At 36.7% G+C, this 27806-nt stretch overlaps 1 protein-coding gene across 1 annotated transcript in view; it reads left to right on the forward strand.

The window, feature by feature from the left end:
- The window catches only part of ntf3 (neurotrophin 3), a 122289-nt gene extending 94697 nt beyond the window's left edge, over positions 1-27592 (forward strand). Inside the window, exon 2 of the mRNA XM_039769974.1 lies at positions 24909-27592. Coding sequence (XP_039625908.1) covers positions 24909-25694 — 786 coding nt within the window. The 3' untranslated portion in view covers positions 25695-27592. The remainder of the gene's footprint in view (positions 1-24908) is intronic.
- Positions 27593-27806: the final 214 nt, after the last annotated feature.

Genomic DNA, 27806 nt, shown 5'->3' on the forward strand with positions numbered 1-27806 from the left:
GGAAAAAGACAAAGCCTGAGGAGGAAGTGGAGGCAGATGGTCTGGCAGCAGAGAAGGGACTGTGTTGTGTTGGTGTACTGTGCACAAAACTGTAAATAAACCGGGTGTCGTGTGTTGAATCTGTGTTGGGGGTCAGGGTGGCTGTACTTGCCCGGGCTTCACAACTTCTTCAATACATACAGTAGATACGCAGATCTGGTAGTGTATTAAGAGTATCTCATATATAAATGTCTATGTGGAAGTCTGTCCTTCTGTCTGTCTGTCCGACCTGGAAGTGAGAGGTGGAGATGGGGTAAGGGCTCCACCTCCGAGAATACAGAAGCGAGTCCAGCACATTGGCAAAACAAAACCTCCAAAAAAAGAGTCGCTCGCTTAGCCGCTAATACAGAAGTGAGGCAAGCACATCGGCAAAATGGTGTCTCTTTTACTTTTGCTCCCGCCGCTAATACACAAGTGAGATGAGCACATTGGCAAAATGAAACCTCCTAGAAGAGAGATGCCCATAGTAGTTCCTTTCAATTGACAGTTAACAGAGTACAAGAAGAACAACACATCAGGAAAACTGCAAAGAAATCTTTGTCAGATATTTAAGAAAATGGGGAAAAAAAATGTATGACACATGAAAAACACAAGGAACATAGACACATACATAATGTAGGTACATTTAAAAAACAATCTTATGGTTTCAACAAAGAAGCGAAAATGTTATGCATAGTACAAAAACAACACAGCTCACAATTTCAAAACAATAAGAAACTATTGCACAGATGGATAATGATTAGCACATCAATAGAGACCTATGACATACCAACACAGGAGAACCTCACACAGAGTTGGTGTTCCCTCTGGTCGGATGTGGTTCACTGTAATAGAACAGAAGCTTGGATCAAACTGGAGCAACAAAACACAGACAATATAATACATTTTTTATACAGCATACAGCAGTTGATAGTAAATGACATTTCATTATACTATATACCTATACCACATGCAGCTTCATAATTCTATGCAATAAAATAAAATCATGTTCTGCAATCACCATGTGTAATAACAACACAACTTTTAACTTTTCTTATCACTACAATGACCATGACACTGGGGAAAAAAAGTAAGTAAACAAATGCATATATACATTCAGAAAATACAAACATACAAGTCTGGCCCTGACATCATTATCAGCAAACTAGGTATACTATAGGAAGAAATTTTTCTTTGGTATTTGAGGTAGAATTAAAATTACAAATTTACAGCCAACTAAGCGCAACCTTAGAGAATTTTTTAGGCTGCTGAATACATTGCATGTTTGTGATGTGCCATTTATTGGAATGACAGAGACAAAGCACCACACACATGTTAGAACTACCTATAGGCCATCACAAACATGTTGTATTGCATCAGCTTCTATCTGTTGTGATTTACTGTGTAGTTTTCAAGTGCTGTTTAATTGTTGCTTTACCCTTGTATTAAGGTTGATAGTGTCATTATTGTCATGTTTAAAGAGTACAATGAAATTCGTACTTGCATTTGCTAATCAACATGCAACACTTTACCACCATCCTTATTAAGTACAGTATGACTACCTTACCTGAAAAAAATCTCTAACTACAAATTATATACCAGATGTGGTAATGCATTCTATTATATCTACTATTATATCAAAAGGCAGGGCCTGTTAAAAGCCCATTGCGGCACTTCCTGTGTGATTTTGGGCTATACAAAAATAAAGTGTATTGTATTGTATTGTACCCCTACAGTAATGGCATTAACAGGAAAAGACTGGTTTCATAGCCCCACTATAGTTCACAGAAGTAATTAGTACTAAGTTTGAAATATTTTCCTGCCAAGCCTGCCACTTTAACAGCCTCCCAATAGAACACTGTAATATGAAACATCTTACCATGTATTGTGGTGACTGTTTAAAAAGCCAACAGTTTTTTCAATTCCTTATTATGTCCAGTATATGTTTTAAATTCTGGTATTCACATATTGCACATTTGTTTTGTTTTTCTTTAGTGCAACTGTAAAATTTCAAAATAGCTGACATATAATATTTTTTTTTAAAATATTTGTCATTAAATATTTAAGTAGCATTTACAAAACCCTATATAAATGAAATGAGCCTCAGTTAATATAATATGTTGATTTTTGGTGTTTTAAAAATTTGTATAATGGCAAGAAGAAGCACTAAGACTCGGCTGTTGCCAATCTTAATTTGTATTGCATTATTCTAATTTTATTTTAGTTAAAGTGGCGACATGCATGGTGTAAGAGTTAGCTCTGCTGTATCACAAGTGCAAAGACATTAATTCTATTAAAAACCAGATCATTTTTGCACCAATTTTTATATAAGGTTTCCTGTCATGTCTCCAAGAAATGCTCGTTTATCTAGTTTTTCTTAATATAGGTGGGTGTAGGTGTATGTGAGTGTATGCCCTTGTCAGGTGTGTTACACTTACAGAGATGGGTTTGTAGCGGATTTCACATGTGCTATTATTCTGTGGGCAGTTTTATGCCTCTTTGGGTGCATTGCAGGGAAGAAGGATACTGTAAATACACCTTTAAAGAGGAGGTCATAACTCGGTCCAGTAGGGTTTTTCTTTGCCCTGAACAATACGGACAGTAAACCCATTTGGACAAACAGGTTTCTCTTATTTATGAAAATCGTGCGTTTAAACCAGAAAAGGGGGTTTCGATGGCTATGTATTTGTTTGTTTGTTTGTTTTTCTTTATATATGTAAAATATGTGTTATTCTTTTGCTTCTTTATTTGGTGATATGGCTTGTTGGTAATGCTAAGCTGGGACTGGTGGTGGGGGTCAATAAAAGGACGAGCATTGGTCACGTTGCCCGATAGATTTTAGATATTGAACTGCTTTATACTAACAGTTTTCTAATCGTGCTGTAACTCGGGGTTTAGTGTTCGCCCGGGGTTAGCGGTACAGATTAGTGGTGGCCCGTACGGGGAACTGACTAGTATACATCCGCTATCTCCTTTCACGCATTTTACACCACCATAGTTCAGATGTCCATTAAAAAACATTCAACTCAAGACTCATTCCACTCAATTATATAAATACAAATTAGGTGCAATATACGGCATGATAACTATTTCCTTTAATGTGGACACAATAAAAAAAACAACTTTAAATGCAATTTAAGGCATCATTGCTTCTTACTTTGAACATGAAGAGAGAAATAAAAACTAGCTTATGTCTACATCATCAAAAAAGAAGAAAGAAAGAAAGCAAAGCAGACCAGAGCTTATAATTTCATTTTTTTTTTTCAAAAACATGAGGATGTCTACATTTTCTGGGGAAAGTGTAGATCTCTTTGCTGTAACTATGTACCCTGCTGTTGATAACACCCTCTCGATAGGCACTGAAGTGCTAGTATAGGGCTTCGTACATTATCTCGCACTCCGCTGTAATGTAATGAGCGGTCACGGTCACAGCTTTCTGTTGCCCTGGATGTCCACCCGTCTGTTGTTAGGACCACAGAAGATGCCTGGGACAGTTCAGCCATAACTTTTGACTTTTCCTGCTCATACATACTTGGGACGATATTGTCACTGAAGTGAGTGCGCGACGGAATATCCTAGCGTGGCTCAAGCCCGTGTATCATATGTTTAAACCCCATGTTTTGCACAACGGAATATGACCTCATGTCTGCAGCAACAAACGCCCCAATAGCTTTTGTAATATCTTTAGCCCGGTCTGATTGGGCAGCAAAGGGCTGCTTAAATGCCGCGGATATCTTTGGTTGTTGCGTAGCCATCGTCTTGGGTCCTGTCACATCAGGGTGTTGTCGTTTTAAATGAGTGGCCATGCCCGACGTGTTGCCAGTCTCACAGGGCTTTTATTCACCACCCTTTTCCCATCAACATATTTAACAGGGAAGCCAAAATGCTCCCACACATGAGACTTAAATGATGCCGGAGTTTTGCCGAGCTCCTCTGCTACCGCTGGCCATGACCACGCGTATAAAGCAGCAAACCGGACAAAAGTCGACCGAAAATGCGCCAGAGACGTTAAGTTAGTGCGAGAGAGCTACCGAGTTAGTGCGCGTGAGAGAAGTTTAATTGCAGTTCAGTGCGCGAAAGCTACCGAGTTAGCGCAAGAGAAGTTGAGAGAGTGCGCGAAAGACACGCGCACAATACAGTGGAACTTTTTTTCTCGGATCTTCGGATCACGTGCGTACCGAACTGTGGACAGGAATCGGTTCGGATCACGGATCAACAGTGATCCGTTGCACCACTAGTGTTTTACTGTTTAACACAGCTACCACATTGAAACAACATGCATGGTGGTTATCTCTGCTGAGATTAATGGTATTCCTTTGTCTGTTTTGCCTGTTTTGTTCCCACATCTCAAAGATGTGTATTTAGTCACAACAAAACATTGATATCAATAATACAATTATAATGGTTATTCTTTTATTCATCTTAGTTTACATTTTTTATTTTTTTACAAAAGGAATTAGTAATTTTCTTCTTGAGGGCCAGCAGGTTTATCTAAACTGTTTTGGAGCAAAGTTTTAAGTTCAGCTTGTTGATGAAAAACATGCATGAAAATATTCTTTTTTTCTGAATAAAATTCACTTATTTCTGTTTTATAAGATGAAAATATGGGGGGGAAGCTGATAATGATTTGGTGTTAAGATTAATTCTTAACTTTTGTGTCAGCAAGCATATTTGTGTTTTTATTTCTCTATAAACCAGACTTGATTACCTCACTCTGCATATTTAATTTATAAATCTATCTAATGTTATATACACTCATATAGCTTTAAAACTACTTGTATTTATCCAATGCATTTCAAAATGTGACTACCATGCAGACTTAACAAATGTGTCTTCAGGTGGAGCTGATGTGGATGAAATTGTGAAATGCAGGCATGATTACTACAAAATGGTGTGATGAAAACATTTTTGCTGTCACTCTACATGCTTTAAATGTAGCTTCACAGTGAATTACTTTGCTGCATATTGTTCATTGCCTATTAAATCAAACAGTACTTGTTTATCTGTAGTAGAGCTGATAGTGGTGCAATCATTTTGACAATCCTTTATATATCAAAAAAGGAGTGATTCTGTTGAGATTAAAATAATTACCTGTGATGCATATGATCTTGCAATAAAGACAGCATTCATGCCTTTAGGAAATATACAGAGGTACTGCAGCAGATCAGAATAAGATTAATAGAGGTCTATAACAAATCAGCAACAATATAGTTTGCATAGTCAAAAGATGATAGTACATTTCTCAAGCATGGAAAAATTAGGATATCCTTACATAAGCAGAACAAGTCGGTCAACCAGTCAGTCATTTTCCAACCCGCTATATCCAAACACAGGGTCACGGGGGGTCTGCTGGAGCCTATCCCAGCCAACACAGGGCGCAAGGCAGGAGCAAATCCTGGCCAGGGTGCCAGCCCACTGCAGGGCACCCACACACCAAGCACACATTAGGGGCAATTTAGGATCACCAATGCACCTAACCTGCATGTCTTTGGATGATGGGAGGAAACCCATGCAGACATGGTGAGAACATGCAAACTCCACGCAGAGAAGACCCTGGAAATGAACACTGGTCTACTTACTGCGAGGCAGCAGCGTTACCACTGTGCCACCCTCAGAACAAGTTATGCAACATTTTGTGCATTTTTCTAAAATGTCTTCATGTTTTTTTAAAAGCCATAATAGCCATGCATGCAATAAAACTAGATAGTGATTTACTATGTACAGCCTCACCTTCAACCACTGCTTAAACAGCAGAAACTTGAACACACAATGTTTTACATCTTTCATGAGGTATATATTGAACTTGAAAATGCATTAAGTAAGTTGTGTGTCTGTAAGGAATAGAATTGACATGGCTATTAAACTTGTTTGCAAAAATGAATACAAAATGTTAATAGAAATTTGTTATATGATTACTGTATATGAATGCTGCAATAATTTATGTTTTCCTTGTAATGGTGTGGTAAACTGCTTCTCTCTGTGTTTATCTATCTGATTTTTGTTCTATGTTGCAAATAACCCTGTATGCACTAGCGTGCTTCTTTCAGTTTTAAGAGCAGAAGCCCAGGAGTATTTATTTGACAAATGCATGTTTATCAGCAGTGGAGGAGATTCTCAGATAACTTAACAGGAGCAGAAAACTAAACCAAGCAAAGTGAAAATTCCCTTTTGGCAAAATGCCAGCAACTGGCTAGGCAAGAAACCAGAAAAGCACAGTCAGTCATCCAGCTGGTGGTGAAAGCCTGAATGCAAGTGTATCCAGTTAACCAATGAATCTCCCCAGCACAATTGACATTTTGAACTTCACCAGGAAAGAAAACAGGCACAAGACGTAAGTTCCATTTATTGTCTACCTGTTAAGAGCATGTTGTACAATATATTATACAAGTGCAGTATGTGCAGTTCAGGTTTTCACATTGGCAGCACAGATACCTTTATTTTCTAATGAGTTAATGTTTTGCAAACAGTGCCTTAAGCTGCAAAAATGAAGTTGTTTTGATTAATAACATACTGAGCACAAACTCCAATCTCTGCCTTTTTCCTAAAACCTGATTCGGTATACCTGACACTTCCTTTAGCTGAGGCAGCAGCAAATGGCTTTACTTCCTTCATAAATCAAAATATACTGATTGAGGTGGCCTAGAGAATTCTGTATGATGAACTGCATATGATTTCTAAAAAATTATGTGAATTTACATTTTTGAGGTGCTTTTGCTTTAACTAGTTATTTAAAAACCACCTGGGCCATATTCAAAATTGAATTTTTTCTTCAGTAAACACAAATTTAATCAAGGAAAGTCAACACCCATCCTTATTTCTACCCAAATTACACAGAGCAGGGGCGTAGAGAAGAGTCACGTCAAGATTGCAATACAACAACATTTCTGATTTTTATGATAATATTTTAGAACAATATAGATCAGATGACATCATTATAATGTGCCAATAAAAGAGACCTTAGAGACATGATTACATACTTGCACTCTTAAATTATAATTTAAAAAACTCGAGCATAAATGGAACAAGAAAGGTACAGGTCTTCTGAACTGCATGGACATATGGTGTTAAAACATATGAAAAAAAGCTCTCTTTATGAACCACTCTGACTATAATCCCAGATTAACAGATCAAAGCAAAAATAATCCTTGTGTACTGTGCTTTTGTAATAAGTGTGAATTTTGACCTGCAATGCAGATCTCCTACAAACATTAGCAGTAGATTTTATGAACATCTTTATTGATAAAATTGATAGTACGAGATCACCAATTTTAACATCATCTCACAAAATAAATAATGCAGTTTCAAACCTTGTCTCCCCTTGAACACACAACTTTAGTAGTTTTAACTTGATAGTAGGAAATCAAAACTTTACTTTATGTCCTTTAGACCCAGTCCCAAAAATATTAGAGAAATGCTCAATCACTTCTCTTTTAGCACACATTCTTAATATTATCATCAATAGATTGTTTCATGTCTTAAAGAATTAATTGTAACAGTCATCAGACCACTGGTAAAAAAAAAAGTAAGGACTAGACCAAAAGCACTTGAAAAACTAGTCGCCATGCAGCTTTAGTCTCACTTTTCAAATTACATCTTAATTAAAATTCCTGTCTAACTTTTTTCATGGGTCACAGTACAATAATAGCATTGACTCATGTTGTGAGTGGCATTGGCAACTAAATATCTTCTCATGAAGGAAATGCTACTTTAGTTATATTGTTAGATTTCCCTACTGTGACACCACTAGCCACTCTATTTTGTTACCTAGGCTTGAAAACTATGTTGTGTTCTCAGTCAGTGTCAATGTATTTATATAGTACATTTAAATCAACATAGGAATGCTGCGGCAAAAGTGCCTTACAATAAAAGAAGAGAAAAAACATACAATTAACATCAGTATTGGTTCACGGAAAGGTCACGGAAAGCAAGTGAATAGAAATGAGTCTTTAATCTGGTTTTGAACAGTTGAATTGTAAACGACTCTTTTATGTAATGAGGTAGAGTTCCACAGGCGACGAGCAGCAGTTGCAAAAGCCCTGTTCCCTTAGTTTTACAGTTGGTACGAGGGACAACAATAGACAACTGACCAGAAGATCTAAGCACTCTAGATGGCTGGTGTAAAGCACACAATTCAGATAAACTGGAAGGAGCAAGCCCATGTAAATACTTAAAAACCAGCAATAAGATTTTAAAATCAATTCAAAAAGTGACAGGCAGCCAGTGTAAAAAAGCTAATATTGGCAGGGGTGGGGAAATCCAACCCCAACTCGTCCGACACGGGTAAATTGACCGTCGGACAAGTGTGTTTTTGTGGTTTCAGTTCTCCGTGTGCTGTGTAGGGCACATCTTTACCACTACTTTCAAATTTTAAACCTTTGGGTACGTACTTTGTGAGGAAACAGTCTACTTAGGCATGTTCTTCATGTCTCAAATTGGTCTTCAATATTGTTTATAAAATGACGGCTGATTTTTCAAAGGCGAAGCACTCTTATGGTCTTACATAAGTATTTTACCCTACTATTTACATGCTTGGAGATGCGGTCATTTTTTTAATGCCGACATTACGATGTAATCTAATTTTTCATTATAATAACTTTTATATATTATTGATAAAATTCATTGTTTCTACATAAAAATCCGGTCATTTTACTTACAATGCAAATGTTTTCACCACATAACAGAGCTTGTTAGGCAGTTAATCTTTCCTGAAATTTGCAACTTCGCGTAGGTTGTGATATATTGAGGAGTTAAGAAATTTATTGCATGACAACATCAATTTTGATGATCTCTCTATAGATCATTTTTGATTAGAGAATTTTTCATATAAAACAAGTTGGTTTTGCGCTGTCAGTTTATTAAAAATAAAGAAGAAAACATTCTAACGGTTTCCGAATGTTGTGAAATATCTATAAAAATCTTCACTTAGACACGATTATTTTTTCCCGAGAACATTGGTAATATTTGATCCTTTGGTAAATCAGTCCAGGACCCATGCAGTTCAGCTCAAGCAGAAATGAACAGGATTCAGCCCATGCTGTCTGAGATGGTAAATATTCTTGGGGAGATGATGTTTCAAGACAAAAGCTGATGAACATGTCAGAAAATGAATCAGGACAGTGTTCTGTTATGTAACTGTAATATGTGAAACAGAACTAGTTGTAGCTATAATGAAGGCATTGTTTATTGGTGAGTTAAAATGATAAGGGAATTTTTTTATATAATATTCTAGAGCAAGGTGGCAAAATGCAACTCCCTGAAAAAACTTTTTTCAGTTCTTTAAGGGATGGAAGGCAGTTTTGGTATCAATAAAAGAGATGAGAAAAAATAAACTATTTTTCACTTTTATTTGTTTATGGGCAAGTGAAATTATCTGGCGGACAAGTGGATTTTCAAAGTTTACTTGTCCGTGGACAAGTAGAAAAATAATTTGATTTCCACACCTCTGATTGGAGAATATTAGTCATCCTCACAGTTTAGTTCATGCTTATAAAATATGTTGATTTCAGTATGCACAGAACTGAATTGACAGGGTTTCATCATTCATCAGAAGTTAAATAGTGTCCCGGAGTGCTCAGTACTCAGACTTTTACTGTTTAGCCTGTGAGGCTATTTTCAATCAAAAATAAATGATATTAGAAATAGTATAGTATATCTTCCCAACACTGCGGATCCTCCTAAGCCCTAGTATTCAGTTATAAACAAATTAAATTCTTTCACCAGGATAGATTCACCTGATTTATATAAAATAATTTCTCAACTTAGACCCTCCACCTGCGTCCTTGACCCAATGCCAAGTTTTTTCAAAAAAGTATTGTGCTAATTCATGATATTTTTGACAAACTCAACATTAGATACATGGGTCTTCCCAGACTGTCTTAAGACTGCTGTAGTTAAACCCCTACTCAAGAAAAATAATCTTGACCCCTATGCTTTTGAAAATTTTAGACCCATTTCTAACCTGCCTTTTCTAAAGTAAAATCCTAGGGAAGGCAGTCGTTATGCAGTTAAATGACCACCTCAAACATGCTATTGATAAATATTAGTCAGGTTTTAGAACAAATCACAGCACAGAAACTGCACTCTTTAAAGTAGTAAATAACTTGCGGGGAAATGCAGAGAGAGGCCATTTATTTTTTCTCATCCTCTTAGATTTGAGTGCCGCATTTGACACCATTGATCACAACATTATTAGAAATCGCCTTAGTCAATGGGCGGGCCTCTCTGGTAGTGTCTTAAATTGGTTTGAATCCTACCTGGCAGAGGGAAAATTCTTTGTTAGTGGTGGAAATTACAACTCAAAGACACATGATGTCCTATATGGTGTCCCACAAGGCTCTATCCTGGGTCCGCTGCTCTTCTCAATTTACGTGCTTCCGTTAGATCAGATTATCTCCGGGCACAACGCGAGTTACCATAGTTATGCTGATGACACACAGCTGTATTTATCAATAGCACCTGATGTCCCCAATGCTGTTGTTTCATTAACACAATGTCTTACTTGTGTTTCTAATTGGATGAATAGTAATTTTCTCAAGCTAAATAAAGAGAAAACAGAAATTTTAGTGAGTGGCAATAATGGATATAATGAGGTTATTAGATATAAACTTGATGCATTAGGATTAAAAGTCAAGATGGAGGTGAAGAACTTAGGGGTAACTGTATACTGTAACCTGAATTTTAAATCGCATATTAATCAGACCACTGGACAGCATTTTTTCACTTAAGAAACATAGCAAAAGTTAGACCTCTTATATCATTGAAAGATGCTGAGAAATTAGTTCACGCTTTTGTTTTCAGTCGACTAGATTACTGTAATGCACTTGTCTCAGGACTACCCAAAAAAGACACAAATCATTTGCAACTAGTGCAGAATGCAGCTACTAGAATCCTAATTAGGAAAAGAAAATCCAACCACATTTCTCCCATTTTGATGTCACTACACTGGTTACCTGTGTCATTCAGAATTGACTTTAAAATACTGCTTATGGTTGACAAATCCTTACATAATCTCGCTACATTTATTATATCGGAATGTCTGACACCCTATGTTCCAAATCGTAACCTTAGATTCTCAAATGAGTGTCTGATTAGAATTCCAAGAGCAAAACTTAAAAGAAGTGGTGAAGCGGCCTTCTGCTGTTATGCACCTAAAATCTGGAATAGCTTGCCAATAGTAATTTGCCAGGCTAATACAATGGAACACTATAATAAACTGCTGAAAACCTATTACTTTAACATGGTCTTCTCATAACTTCACTTTAATTTAATCCTGATACTCTGTATATTCAATTTATTATCATAACTATTCATGGTGGCTCTAAAATCCATACTAACCCCTACTTTCTCTTCTGTTTCTTTTCCCGGTTTCCTGTGGTGGAGACCTGCGCCACCACCACCTAATCAACACCTGTGATCACCATGATGTTCCTACATTGATGGATTAAAAGCCAGAAGTCTACATGACCATCATCAAGTCCTTCGATGGGAACCCTAAATACAAAGAGGACTGTTTTATTTATGTTAGGTGGAATGCCCAGAGGGGGCTCCAGCCGTCTGGAGGTTTTTTATTTTTTCTGTCCTCCCTGGCCATCGGACCTTACTATTATTCTATGTTAATGAGTGTTTTCTTATTTTAATTATTTCTTTGTCTTTTATTTCTCTTTACTTCATCATGTAAAGCATTTTGAGCTACATTATTTTTCTGAAAATGTGCTATATGAATAAATGTTGTTGTTTATATTACATGCTTCCACTTTAGGTTATGTTTGAAAACATTTATTTTCATTTTTATGTAGATGATATTAAATTATACCATTGTAGTTTCAAACAAACAATATTTCTTCTATAGTGTCAGTGAATTGGGAGTGAATGGATGAAGTAAGAATGTTATTTACTGGGGGAATTATACAGAATGTTTAGTAGGTCTAAACCAGGGGTCTCCAACCTTTTTTCCCCCCTTTTTACAAAATGAAAATGGCCGAGAGCTACTCATGTTTTCTAATGCTTATTCTCATAGCTTATTTCAACCCAAACAAACTGAATAAGCTTGTTTTGCCTGAACATTTACAAAATGTTGGTGTCCACAACTCACATTTTGCATTAAAACATCGCAAAAAATATTTAGTTCACCTGCAAGTGCATTTTGTATGTCTGTATGCATTTTCTAGTGTATCTCACACTATTGAATTAAAACATGAATGCTGCCAAAACAAAACAATTACAAATAAACAGATATTACTTATTCATTTGTCATTTTGTTACATGTCACTGTTTCACTTCACAAGAGTATTCACATGGCCATGTGTGATGTGTTTTTTAGTTAGTCAGATGACTGGCACTGCATGGAATCAACAAGAGAGGTGTATAGTGGAGTGTAGCCACTTAGGTTCACTCTTATGGAGTCATTTAAATGTTCATCTGTCGGTCTTGTTCTGAACTTTGATTTCATGACATTCATGTCAGAAAAGGCAGACTCACAGAGGTATGTAGACCCAAGCAAAGCAGACATTTTCAGAGCTGCTTGGTGAAGATTGTTATAAGTATCTGGCTCTACTAAGCTCCAGAAATGCTGAGAATGCTGTCGAGACTTTAACTGCACATTATTTTGATGGTTTACTAATATATAATATTTAAAATCCAATGTCTGTCTGTTTGCATGTCTGTCCCTTTTTCACAAGAGAACTTCTTAACGGATTTAGATTGGGTTTTTTTCTATAATTTGCTTGAACATTCCGGTTAATTTTGCAACTCTCATTTCACTATGTATCATATTTCACTTGCGGTACCAATTTGTTTGCACAAATCTTTGAAAAAGGCAGTGGGCTGAGGGGAGGAGCCTTCCTCATTTACTCGCCAGCTTCGGGAATGTTCCTTAACTCCAATTAGCTAGTGAATGAGAGAACAATTGAATTCAACTTTGTTTGATAAAGTGTTTACTTAGGTCTTGATGAGTTTGAGTCCGGATATTCTCTTAAGAGTATGCCACATTGAAAAGAGAGATTGCAATTCAGATTGTGGATCGTGATATGATTTTTTGGAAAGCTCGCCCACCCCTAATTTGACTAATCAAGTTTTCAAATTTATGTAGGATTCATTAAACCTTTGGCGAGCTACCGGTAGATCGCGAGCGATGTGTTGGAGACCCCTGGTCTAAACATTCATTTTACTGAATCTGCATGCATTTAGGCCTTATCTTTTTTCCATTTTCTAAATATGGAGGACACTAAAAAATAAATTCATGCCTTTACTGTGAGCAAAACTGACTACTGCAATATGTAATTGACAGGCTGTTTTTATTGTTCTATATACAGCTTTCAGTTAATTGGAAATGCTGATGTAGGATTCACTGCAAGAACTATAAAGTATGACTACATAAAATGAAAGCAAGATTTAAGCATAGGTGTTAAGTTTAGGGCTGATTTCAAAATGATCCTTCTTGCATATAACACTTTAAGTAGAAAAGGCCCTGCTAACCTATTTGAACTTACCGTTATATACAATATTTCTAGATGCCAGACTACTGAAGGATTAAGTATTAAGGATTATAGTATTAAGATACTATAATTGTATGCTTGTATGAGAGATTCCTCTTCTGTCCCAGCTTTTAATTTCAGGCCGAAGACTCCCTGCCTTACTTTAAAGCACCCCAATTAGAACTTATTCTTTAATGATCTTATTAAATCTCTTTTTATTAATCATTTGTACAAAAATATAAGTATTGCAATAATTTTGAACTGTTAGTAACCCCATCTATATTGTTTCTCCTTTCAGTTTGCTACCTGTACCACATTTGCATTAACTGTTTTGCTTCTATGCCGTCTTATTAGCACAAACTTATTCAGAATTGTAATTATGTTGATACTTAAAATAGCTATAACTATGTTGATAACTTTGTATTTTACCTGACTGTGATCCCCCAGAGGTTCATTTTCTTATTTTCTTTTCTTTACTGCTGACTGGAATTTTTGTTTTCTTCACCTCTGTTTTCAATTGGCTATATCTCTATTAAAATACAGTAAAAAATATATATATATATATATAGAGTACAGGCCAAAAGTTTGGACACAGCTCCTCATTCAATGTGTTTTCTTTATTTTCATGACCATTTACATTGGTAGATTCTCACTGAAGGCATCAAAACTATGAATGAACACATGTGTGTCCAAACTTTTGGCCTGTACTGTGTATATATATATATATATATATATATATATATATATATATATATATATATATGTGTGTGTGTGTGTGTATATGTATGCTTTATTGTATTCAAGCAATTCTGTATTGTTATATGTGCGGATAATGTGTCCTTTATAAAGTTTGAAATTGTATTTTTGTTGTTACAACACTCTGTGCCTGCACTTAGTGAAGAATGCTATATCAAAATAAATTGAACAGAAATTGAGTCATTTCAGACTGCACATTTGTCTTTCTTTCACTTTTGCTTTTTTGCTTTGATATCTGTGACAAATGCTGTGTATGTGTTTTAATTTGTCTTAAGTGTTATTTTCAGCTAGATATAGTTATTCATTTTGAATTTGTTTTTTAGGACATTTTGGCAACAAGAGTCAGGAAATAAAGTGCTTTGTCCCCTTATAAAATTATATATTTTTTAATTGATACATTGTCAATATTTTTTCAAATAGCAGGCAATGCTAAGATATTGGCTTTTATACCAGAACTAACCATTTCTTGACTGTTGTTCTTCATTGAATTATTATTTTTAAACAAAACTGAAATATTTCTTTCAAAATAAAAGCTAATGTGTTTGCATATTCTGACTGTGTGTGTCTGTCTGGGCTCTTCATGCATTCCAGTTGTTTCCCTTATCTTCCTCAAAAATGTACATGTTTGCAAATGACTAATGTCCCATCCATGGCTGGATGCTTTCTTGCAACTCTAAGTTACTGTGACAGTTCCCAGTATGTTATAGTCATTTATGCAGAATCATAGGAGTAGTTTTATAACTAATGCCACAACTCAACTCTGATTGTGTTTGTTCTACTCATCTGGGTCAGTTCTGTATTTCTCTCTGCATAATTTGGCAATGACATTCTACATTGTCCAAAATGAGAACATGCGTTTTTGACATCTTGTAAATACATGCATTAATAGTAAAGGAGCAATGAATAATGTAAAGTTGGTTTTGGACATAATCTTTAACACATACATTTTTCTTGAACTTTGAATTTTATTGCCAGTCACAAATTATATATATATATATATATATATATATATATATATATATATATATATATAAAATATTATAGTGTGATGATAGTCAAGGAACCAGAAGTGACATTAGTCGAGCCACCAGAACCAGCAGCGATGTCTTCATGTTTTGAGTCAGATAGGTTTTCCCATGGCTGGTCTGTAGAGATAACAGGAGAAGGTGTAGTGCACCCTGCTACCCCTGGCCTGGCGTGGAATTAGCTTCACTTGGTCCATATAACATTCTCCTACTCGCATGTGAGTGACATGGAAGAAGTTGAGGGCACGGATTCTGCGTCCGTGACTAGACCTATGGATCTTGTGGGAGTAGCAAATGTGACACTGCATTTAATGTCAGCCCAGGCTCTACCTAGTATTACAGGGAAAGGAGGATTATTCATCACCACCATCACCAACTTTTTCAGTACGCTGTCCTGACAGATGTAACACTTTGCAGATCTATAATATCGGACGTCCCCATGAATACAGGTTAGACAGGTCTTAATCTTTAGCCACTGTTGCGATAATAGTAGATGGTGAACAACATACAAATAAAGTTGCAACTTTAAGACCATTAACTAGCATTTCTCCTGTGTGTGAAATGGCCAGAGGATTAGCAAGTGCACACTGTACCTACCCCTGCATCACTCCACAGACCACTTTGTTGATTCTCTGAGCCCTCCGATGAGTATCAGCTTCCACCCTAGTATGCTTTGCGTTGCAGTCACGAGACACAGACAGAAGAACGCTTGGGTTCACAAGAGTCTCGTTCTGACAATCCCAAGCCGCTTTCTACCCTGTGGTTTTCTATGTCAGTATAACCCCAGGCTGGCTGGGCGATTCTTTTGGGCAATGGTCAGAGCAGTAAAACACAGGTAACCTGTTGCACTATTTGGTGGCTCGTTCTTTTGTGTGGTCGTAACTAGCTGACCACCTTAGCCGACAAAGCCACTGCCTGGATTTTTGTTGCCTTTACAGGGTTGAATGACCAGGCCATTATGTTTTCACTTGCCAGCTAGGGTTTCTCCTACCTTTCACAAAAGGCTTACGGCACACATCACAGGACAGCTTTCTCAAAATCCCATCTAAGGACTACCTGCCACTGCTTCTGGAGGTGGATTTCTTCGGGGAACCTTCAAAGTTTGAGAAATGTCAACAGCTAACAACAATCTACATAGTTAGTGACTAAATACTTTTAGCCAAAACGTTGTTTGGAGGCTCATTTGAGCACATAAATGCATAGCTTTGCTATCTTAGCCTGGTGTAGCTAAAGTTAAGATTATAAAATGGGATTTTCTAATGGCCAAATATAAAAAAAACATTTGTTCAACATTACCTATGAAATGTAATCCCCCGCAATCTGGTTTGGAGCATACAGAGGTTTGTACAAGCCCAAGCAGCAGCAGCACATGCATGATGCATTTTTATCCACTACTTCACTCCACAGCAGTGCCACTTGCAATATGGCGGCAACGTTGATGTACAATGCTGCTGGTTATGCAGTGTCAAGTAATTCTATGTCAATGGTTTTAAATAGACTGGAAGTGACATAGGGGAACTGGAAGTGACTGCCTTCTGACATCATTTGAGGCGCAGGAACCGGAAGTGATGTCAGTCAAGGCACCACAAACAGAAGTGATGTCAGTTGAGGCACCAAAACCGGAACTGACATCTTCAAGGTTGAGTCAGATAGGTTTTTCCGCGGTTGGTCTATAGAGATAACAGGTGAAAGTTTAGTGCACCCCGCCATCCCCTGGCCTGGCATGAAATTACTTTCACTTGGTCCATACAACTTGCACGTGTGTGAATATATATATATATAAAAAAAATGAATAAAAAAACAGCATATAATAAAAATCAAGATTAAAGAGAATAATCCAATAAATGAAAAAGAGAAAAACATTCCAAACAATATGTGAACAGATAAGCAAAAAAGCAACATTTAGAGAATGTAAGTTAGAAGATGAAGTAATCTATACTAATAAAATGCAAAGCACTCACTCACTGACTCACTCACTTATCCATCACTAATTCTCCAACTTCCCGTGTAGATAGAAGGCTGAAATTTGGCAGGCTTATTCCTTACAGCTTACTTACAAAGGCTAAGCAGGTTTCATTTCTAAATTCTACACGTAACGGTCATAACGGTCGATAACATCTGCCGCGTCTTTTTTCCTGCAAAGAAGCATACCCCACCATTCCCTGCCGGCGAATGTCTTCCCAGGTGTGTCAAGATCCTTCCGCGGTCTCCGACTCGTACGTGTGTGACAATACTTATTTCTGTGATATGATGCCACTGTCAGCCACCATATTGAACTTTCCAACTTCCCGTGTAGGTAGAAGGCTGAAATTTGGCAGGCTCATTCCTTACAGCTTACTTACAACAGTTAAGCAGGTTTCATTTCGAAATTCTACGCGTAACGGTCATAATGGTCGACAACGTCCATACATATATACATCTATAGCCTGCAGCTCGGTCACCATATGAGGCGGCGTTGGGTCCCCCATCCCAACGCCTCCCACGTTGTTGGCTGCCTGCCTATATAAGGCTGTCAGTTGCTCCGGTCTCTACATTCCCTTCCTTGCTTCACCACGGGATTCACGTCTCCCTGCTGATAACTACAGCCTTTTTATTTAATCCACGGCTTCTCCACTGTTTTATTGTTCGTTTATTACGATTATAGTTATTGTTTAGGTATTTTAGACTTACTTTACATTGTTTAGGTACCCATTTCCTTTCTCATTCCAACCGTACCCCCATTAACATGTCTATCGAGGTGATCACCATCGATCAAAGAACTGTCACTTACCGAGTGGTTTCCATGCCCGGAGATAGCACCTACCTTTTCCATTCTCTGTGTTAAATATTGCACGGCAATATCAGGCTCACTCTTGATATCCGGAGGAACATTGTGTCTTATGTATTGAATGACTGGGACAGGCTCAAGGTGTGGACTGATGATGGTACAGGAGATAATTATACTACACAGGAGCACTATAAGAGTGAAATGCTTAAGCCCTTCACCTATGGTTCTGCATGTGAGTTGATGGCTGCCGCTGAATTGTTCGGTTGTCACTTTCAAGTGTACCGAAATGGCCAAATATTTTACACCTTTCGACAACTGCCAGTGCCTCTTAAACATCTTAGACTCACAGGTGACGATTTCAGTAGTGGACACTTTGATGTTTATGAATGTTTAAACTCTCAAAAGCTGGATGTGAAGTTATCGATGAAACCGGTTGTATGCTTACAACGCTTGACAGATGCCGAATGTCACTTCAACACAAGTCCTGCAAATACTGTTGTAATTGAAACAAACCATGAAACTCAAACCAATTTATGACAGCACCAATCCAAGCTGTGAGATTTGAAACAAGATTACTGTTAACATGGCCAACTGTACGTTGCATGCTCAAGAGTAAGCTCAGCGCACAGCTTAGTCATATTACAACCGGAGGGCCGAACTCAAAATGTGGTATACAAAGAGATCCTTAACAAATAATTATTGGTATATTTTCCCTCAGTTTAAAAAGGTTTAATTTTGTTCATAATAAAAATTTTAAGGCAGTACTTCACCGCTGTGAAGCGCGGGTATTTTGTTAGTCTATACTAATAAAAGGCAAAGCCCTCACTGACTCACTCATCAGTAATTCTCCAACTTCCCGTGTAGGTAGAAGGCTGAAATTTGGCAGGCTCATTCCTTACAGGTTACTTACGAAAGTTAAGCAGGTTTCATTTTGAAATTCAACACGTTACGGTCATAACTGAATCCTACTTACGTACATATACAGTAATCCCTCCTCGATCGCGGGGGTTGCGTTCCAGACCCCCCCGCGATTGGTGAAAATCCACTGTTTATATACAGTAAAACCTAAATATTCTTTTAAAGATATTGAGTGTCTCCGATATCACATATGTTACAGCCATTACGATAGACAGGCCACCAGCAATAAATACATACAATGCAAGAAAAATAGTATACAGTAAATGTGTGTACAGTGACACTAAACGTACGTACATGTACTAAGTACTGTAAGTAGAAAATTAATTATGGTTACTCACCAACAATGACACGATGACTTGTCCGATAACAATGAGTTTTATTTTACTGCACAACAAAGGAGAGCGTTACAGCCCTTAAAGGAGCCACTTCAGGCGATTGTGTGGCACTGCCGTTGTTCTTCTTCTGGCAGTCTTCAATCCAAATCCCTAAAGCATATTCCATTCAGACTACTGCCTTATTACATCCACTTACAACTTGTTTTGCACCCTGGTTAAAAGGAAACTGCGGCCGTAGATCTTATATTCCTTTCCTACTTTTTAAATAAAAAGAATCGTAGCCTTCAACAAATCCAAAACGTTTACCTTTTCGGCAATCGTTAACATCTTCCGCTTAGCTTGGAGCGCCCCTGAAGCAGTAGCAGATCGCTTTGGAGCCATAATGAAGGGCTTGACTATGCACAAAGATAAACACAAAAGAGCACAACTCTTTACACAGCGAAACACGTTGATGCTGAATGAGCGAGACGAGACTTCCTGGTTAACACTGCATTCAGCAAGCAGGAACTTAACTGCGTGCTCTGATTGGTTAGCTTCTCAGTCAGGAGAACTTAACTGCGTGCTGTGATTGGTTAGCTTCTCAGTCATCCGCCAATAGCGTCCCTTGTATGAAATCAACTGGGCAAACCAACTTAGGAAGCATGTACAGGAAGTAAAAAGACACATTGTCCGCAGAACCCGCGAAGCAGCGAAAAATCCGCATTATATATTTAGTTATGCTTTCATATAAAATCCACGATAGAGTGAAACCGCGAAAGTCAAAGCGCGATATAGCGAGGGATTACTGTATACGTCCATAGCCTTCAACTCGGAGTTGCATTCCCCCATCCCCACGCCTCCCCCTTATAATGCAGTCCGACACTCCGGTCTCTTCATTCCCTTCCTTGCTTCGCCACGGTATTCATGTCTCCTTTCTGATAACTGCAGCCTTTTTGTTTAATCAATGGCTTCTCCGCTGTTTTATTGTGCTGATAACTGCAGCCTTTTTATTTAATCCATGGCTTCTCCACTGTTTTATTGTTTGTTTATTACGCTTGTAGTTATTGTGTACGTATTTTAGACTTGGTTTACTGTTCAGGTACCCATCTCCTTTATTGTTCCAACCATACCCCCATTAACATGTCTATCGAGGTGATCACCATCGATCAAAGAACTGTCACTTACCGAGTGGTTTCCATGCCCGGAGATGCTGTCTGCCTTTTACATTCTCTGTGTTACATATTGCACGGCCATATCAGGCTCAATCTTGATATCTGGAGGAACATTGTGTCTTATGGATTAAATGATTGGTACAGGTTCAAGGAGATAGTTATACTACACAGGAGCACTATAAGAGTGAAATGCTTAAGCCCTTCACCTATGCTTCTGCATGTGAGTTGATGGCTGCCGCTGAATTATTCGGTTGTCGCTTTCAAGTGTACCGAAATGGCCATATATTTTACACCTTTGGAGAACCGCCAATGCCTCCTAAACATCTTAGATTCACAGGTGACGATTTGAGTAGCAGACACTTTGATGTTTATGAATGTTTCAACTCTCAAAAGCTGGATGCAAAGTTATCGATGAAGCCGGTTGTATGCTTAAAACACCTGACAGATGCCGAATGTCACTTGAACACAAGCCCTGCAAATACTAACGTATTTAAACAAACCATGAAACTCAAACCGATTATGACAGCAGCAATCCAAGCTGTGAGAAAACAGTAAAAAGGAGGCGTGTCAGATGTCGTGGTACATTTTCTGATGCAGCTAGACGGAAACAACTTCGTCACACTGCCGCCAAATACTTGCAGAAAAATCCACCAGTTAATAGACACGCCGTCGCTAAATACTCGCAGGTAAATCCACAAGTTCATAGAGATGCTGTCGCTAAATACTCGCAGGCAAATTCACAAGTTAATAGAGACGCTGCCACTAAATATTCGCAGGCAAATCCACAAGTTAACACCAGGAATGCCCATTAAACATCTTAGATTTACGAGTAGCGATTTAGATAGTGAACACTTCGATGAATGAACCCTGTTATCTTTACAACGGTTGACAAACACGGAATGTAACTTGAACACAACACATCCTCCAAATACAAACCTGATTGAAAGAAGTAATGATAATCAAATCTTTGCTGACAGCAACACTCATAACAGTGACAAAACAATTACATTGACAGTCATGTTACGTTATTTTTAAAATGTTTCCTTTTCTTTTTCATAGCTTCTTTAACACCCTACTTCTCCGCTGCGAAGCGCGGATATTTTGCTAGTTCATAGTATAGGGTGGTCCGGATCTAATAATGCAATTTTCATTACGCTATACCTTAAGTTTATTACATCGAAAATCACCCGAAAAATCTCGGACCATCAAGAAGTGTGCGAACTGACGACATGAAGAATCATCTTCGCACCAAACTGGAATCATCCCCACATAAATCAAAGTCATCCAGACGATCTGGATCTACATAATTAGATCTGGACCACCCTGTATTGATTTTGATGAGGCGTTAATGTAATTTAATTTTCTATTTACTTTTTATTACATTTTTCTTCTACTTTTACTTTTTACCACATTTTATTATTCATTGGTATTTAAAATAGATAGTTGTAGTGATAAACTCTAGTAACTGATTTTCTATCTATAATTTTATCTTATAATTATCTTATAATTTTATGTTATTTTAGACTTGTATTTTAAAATGAGCTCATCAAGAACACGGGGACACAGTTGGAAACTTGTTAAGGGTAAATTTCGCACAAACATTAGGAAGTTTTTCTTTACACAAAGAACGATAGACACTTGGAATAAGCTGTGGCAGACAGTAAGACATTAGGGACTTTCAAAACTCGACTTGATGTTTTCTTGGAGGAAACAAGTGGATAGGACTGGCGAGCTTTGTTGGGCTGAATGGCCTGTTCTCGTCTAGATTGTTCTAATGTTCTAATAAGTAAGGACCAAACCGTCTTCTTCCCACGTCCTGCATACTCTTCTATGTACCATCTCTTTAAATATAGGGGCGCCCCAACTCCTTTCGAGCAGCTCACCCACGAGATAGCGGGCGCCCAGCACCTGCCACCAGGTGTTGGCGAGCGAAGCAAGCAAGGGATGGTGCTGCCTAGCATATAATATAAACTGAAAATGAAAAACATAATTTAGATTAGATGGAGGAGTTTAGAAATCATCACAAAACAAAGACAAATCAGAGACCAAGTTTAACTTTAATGACTACAGTAGGAAATAAACTATATCTCTAGTTGTTCTTGTCTTTTACGATCAGTAATGTTTCCACGATATTGCAAACTTCACTAAAGCTTTTTTCACAGAGAATGTTTCATGTCTGCTTATGACCTTGTTTACCGAACTTTGTCCTGGAAATTCACAGCTCAGATGGCTTAGTCCAACATTTTTTTCAAGTGTGCCATGATTCTTTGCAAAGCTTATGTGACATCACAGGGCTGTTGCAGCCATGTGCAGAACTTTAAAGCATGTTTACTGCAAGATTGTTGCCTGATTTGCTTTGTGGATGTGTGATGTCACAACCCTATACTGCCAGATTTGCACCCACAGTATTTTCAATTAAGGATAGCTGATCCTGATGAGATTTTCTTGAGTACTGCTAACACCAATTAGCCATGTGCTGAGATTACTGGTTAAAAGCGTAGAAGGGGCTTTCTCATGCCCTGGAACCCCTGCAGATTTTCTTTTTTCTCCAGCCGTCTGGAGTTTTTTTTTTTTCTGTTCATCCTTCACCACTGGACCTTTCTTTTATTCTATGTTAATTAGTGTTCCCTAATTTTAATTATTTATTTTGTCTTTTTTCTCTTTCACATCACATAAAGCACTTTGAGCTACATTGTTTGTGTGAAAATGTGCTATATAAATAAATGTTGTTGTTGTGAACGTGAAAAACAAGCCTTAAAGGAGTTCTCCACCTCAAAATATGAATGAAATAATGTTAATAATAAAAGTTTTATTTCTAATACAAGGTGCTTTCAGCTTCTTGATGAAAAAAAAACTTAGCATATCTGCATAGATGGTTTGGAAACCAAAAAGATATTACAGCTGCGCCTGGGGTTCCAGCTTCAGACAATGGAATTAGCCAGTCACAGGACACACAGGTAGCTTTGCCAGTGTGTGCCTCAAGACTGGAACTCAGTGAGCAGAATCATACATTTTTAATTATTGAAAATATATGGCCATTTGTTTGTGATTATCCATTTGTCTGCATCTTTTTTTGTTTGAGGCACAGTTTGCATAAGATTTTTGGCCACAATAATTAGTCCAGCACTGTTGGCAGACACTATTTTAGCCCTCTGGAACACTTAAAAGATCACTGAACCATTAGAATTGACTTAAAACTAGTTCAGTTCCTACTTCTCTTTTGACTTTAATGTATTTCACATTTCCAGGATTTCACCAAACATGTGGTGAAGCAAATTCTGCATAGTATTAACTGAAACAAATGGTCGCTCAGGTGAGCATACTACTTGATTATATTTCCTACTCATTTTCTGAGTGAGATGTATAAAGGACCACAATAGAGTCCAGTTTCAGGCATACAGTCTTTTCTGCTGTCTGGATATCAAGCTGCAATGTATGTTTCAGGGATTTGATACAATGTTATACCAGACTGCTATGGAGAAACTGAGGATGCTTTTAATAACTGATATATAAAACTATAACAGCACTGACTGGGACATGTTAAACTTTTTAAGATGATGGCGAAAAAACATACACTGCTGACAAATGTCTGCCTCCATTACCCTAATGCATCATTGTTAAACCATTTTATTGTACAAAGCACATAGCATTCAGTAAACAAAAACTGTTTCTCTATTTTAAATATTGAATTAAAACAGGGTTACACACAGTGTGTTTGAACCAGGTACTGTCTTGATGGAATGTTTTACATATGTTATAAGCCTATATATGTATGTGTTTTCTCTAACTACTGGATTATTTCCAGCTAGGTTCTTTGGCATATTTAAACTGGCCCTTTTTAAGTGAATGTGGGTACATGATTGGTTCATGATTGTGAGATGATGTCTTGTAGCTCTCCAGCAAAATAAATGAGTCCAGCATTAATTAAATTCAGATTAATTGTGATCACGGGTGAAAATATGTATATGTAAAATATTATGTAACAAACTATACAGTAGAACATGCTTTTTCTACAACAGCTACCTTTGATAAGCTTAGAACTACCTCTTCTGTTTTGGCTTTACAATGATAACTAAATATTTTGAGGAGGGGGACTGTGTGTTTATGTGCAGGTATATTTACTTACAAAATTTAGTTAATAAGCAAAACAGCTACAAGTGTCACAGAATTCCTGTATTACATCACTGAGTAGGTCATATTTTTAACTAATCTAAAGCCATCCATTTTTTAACCTATTTACCTGATACTTTGTTGAAGGAAGCTAGAAAGTAACCCAAGAAAGAACATCAGTCTCTCCCATAACCAATTCAAGCATGCATTAACAGCCCCCTAAGGATCAATATAATGGGGCTTAATATTCATGATATTCTTTTCTGTAGTCTTTTTACATATATAAAATTATTATTATGTATTGTTATAAAAAATACAGACTGTTTTTATTTATGTTTTGTTTTTTTTTATTCTAGGTCTTACAGGTGAATCTAGTGATGTCCATCTTGCTTTATGTCATGTTCCTTGCTTACTTGTGTGGCATTCAGGCTACATCAATGGACAAAAAAAAAATAGCACAAGATCCTGTAAATTCAATTATAATTAAGCTCCTACAGGCTGATATAATGAAAAACAAGCAGCAGCCAGATGAGGATATAAATAAGAAGCTAAAAGGCACTAGTGAAGTGAAAGACATTCAACAAGATACCAACATTTTGGATAGTAAAACATCTGCTTTTCAACCAGTCTACAGCATTGATCTCGAGTTACTACAACAGCACAAACGATACAACTCTCCCAGGGTGCTTTTAAGTGACCGACGGCCTTTGCAACCTCCTCCGTTGTACTTAATCGATGATTACATTGGTAATTCAGATAAGGCAAATAAAACCAGAAAGAAACGATTTGTGGAACACAAGAGTTACCGTGCGGAATACTCTGTCTGCGAGAGTGAGAGTCTATGGGTTACTGATAAATCTACAGCTGTGGATATTAGAGGACACCAGGTGAATGTGCTTGGAGTTATCAAAACCGATTCCACAAACGTCAAGCAATACTTTTATGAGACCAGGTGTAAAGAAGCACAGCCTTCCAAAACTGGCTGTAGAGGAATAGATGACAGACGCTGGAATTCACAATGTAAAAGCACACAGACTTACGTCAGGGCACTGACATCAGAAAGAAATATGGTGGGATGGAGATGGATCCGAATAGACACATCTTGTGTGTGTGCACTATCCCGTAAACTAAGAAGAACATAACTGTGCAGCCACTTTACTTTTTGCGGGTATAAATATAAATTATTACTTTAAGTTATATGAAATACATATATAGTAGCATATTATTGTTTATATATTTGTGCTATTTATTAAATAATTTTCAGCATTTATTCAAAAACATACATTCCACCCAAAAATTGAAAAGACATTGTGCCTTCTTTTACTTTCCTAGTTGAGGCTTAGAAATCCCTCACAACTGATATGAATGCATTGATCGGATCTTCTAATCATTTTTACATTCACTATTGACTTTACAGAAAGCATATTTTCTCTGTTTGTTTAAAGATATTTAAAAAAAATGTCAAGATCAGAATATGGTTAACTCCAGAAGTCCTTAAACATTTGATGTTATTCGATCACATTGTGTTTTAATATACAGTATTTTGTGACCTTGAATATACCATACAGTGCACCTCATAATCAAACTGAGAATGCAATCAAATAAGGAATTTTCTTCTCCTGTTATAAAACCGTACCACAGTTTATAACCTATAATTCCATATTTTACAGTAAGACCTTCCTCTTGAAATGATCCTGTCTAGTCTTTAGCATTAAGGGGCTAAAATTTATTAGTAAGTAGCTGGATAATATAATCACCAAAAATTCAGCCCCCTACTCATCCCTCAAAAAATTGAAGTTCTTTAAATACATTCCCACAGCAGTAGTGGTAAAATAAGTTTTCAAACTGAAATGCATTAAAAATAATGATGTAATTATTTGATTATTGTGTACTTTTATTGCAAATTTGTTACACAGTATTTAGATTTCAGTTACAACTCAAGAAAGGTGGAGACATAAACTAGCACCTTAGTGTAAAGTTTGATCAGTGAAAGTATTGTTGTTTTTTTTCATCTTACCCATGGTCACAGTGGTTTTTAAAGTAAAATAAATCAAACTTATAAATGTTATTGCCTTTAATAGTGTAATTAAACTACAGTTGTGTGCAGTAAAATATATATATAAATATATAAAAAATTCATTTTAACTGCAAATGTATATGAATAAACTTAGTTATACATGTTTTGGTTGTTTGTTAATTTATTTATTTATTTTTTCCTGATTACATAAATCTTTTGTTTTATTTTGTAATCTTCATGTGTTTAATATTTCAGCATTAACAAATGATTTTCAATCAGTATTTCACCGGTAACTTTTACAAAAAATTACATAAACTCGGGAGAATCTCAGGCAATGCTTAAACTACACATTGTAGCCATTGATTATTGTTTTGTTACTATTTTTATAAAATAAGCTTTGAAATGGGGTTCTATATCATTTTGGCATGTACTTCTCCTAGAAGCTTTATAATAATAATAATAATTATTATTATTATTTATAATAATAATAATGTTTCCCACTTTAACTGAAAACATTTGAGCGCTGGGTATTTACATATATAATACACTTCTTGAAAAGGGTATTTTACAAAAATTGCTGTGTCTGTGTTTCTGGTTCTAAATAATGTATCTGTTTTTCATATACTGTAATGAAGTACTTATATATTATTTAAAGCTTAAGAAGTTGATAGAAAACTTCTATTTTAGTACCGTTATGCTGGTTGGAAATATATTGTACAGTCTTTCACTGCCTAAAGTAATTCCCATTTTGTTGGATATTGTATGATTCATGTAATTATGTGTTTTAAGAAAGAAGTAAGTTTTGCAACTTCACGATTAAGTTTCAAAACATTATGATTCATTCTGTTATGGAGTGTGTAACTGCTAAAGTTCTAAATAAACAATGTCTTATGTTTTCTATACTGTCATTAGTTCAGCGTTTCCTTTGTTTTAAATATTATTATATCTTTATGGTATCTTTAGCCAGTCCACTTTCAAGTAAGTGAAAAATAACAAATACACACAGGGTGCTCAAATAAAATTTCAGCAAAAATTATAAAATCATCAAGTGTGTTTTATTTTACGCTGATAAATTTGCACAAATAAAAAAAAGAGAACAACCTTCCATTTACTGAACTTGCTTAATCCAATTAAGGGTTTTAAAGAGCTGGGGCCTCATGCATAACACCGTGCGTAGAACTCACACTATAACATGACGTAAGCCGAAATGTGCTTACGCACAGAAAAATTCAGATGC

Source organism: Polypterus senegalus, chromosome 11 (assembly GCF_016835505.1).
Source record: "Polypterus senegalus isolate Bchr_013 chromosome 11, ASM1683550v1, whole genome shotgun sequence".
NCBI classification, from domain to species: Eukaryota; Metazoa; Chordata; class Cladistia; order Polypteriformes; family Polypteridae; genus Polypterus; species Polypterus senegalus.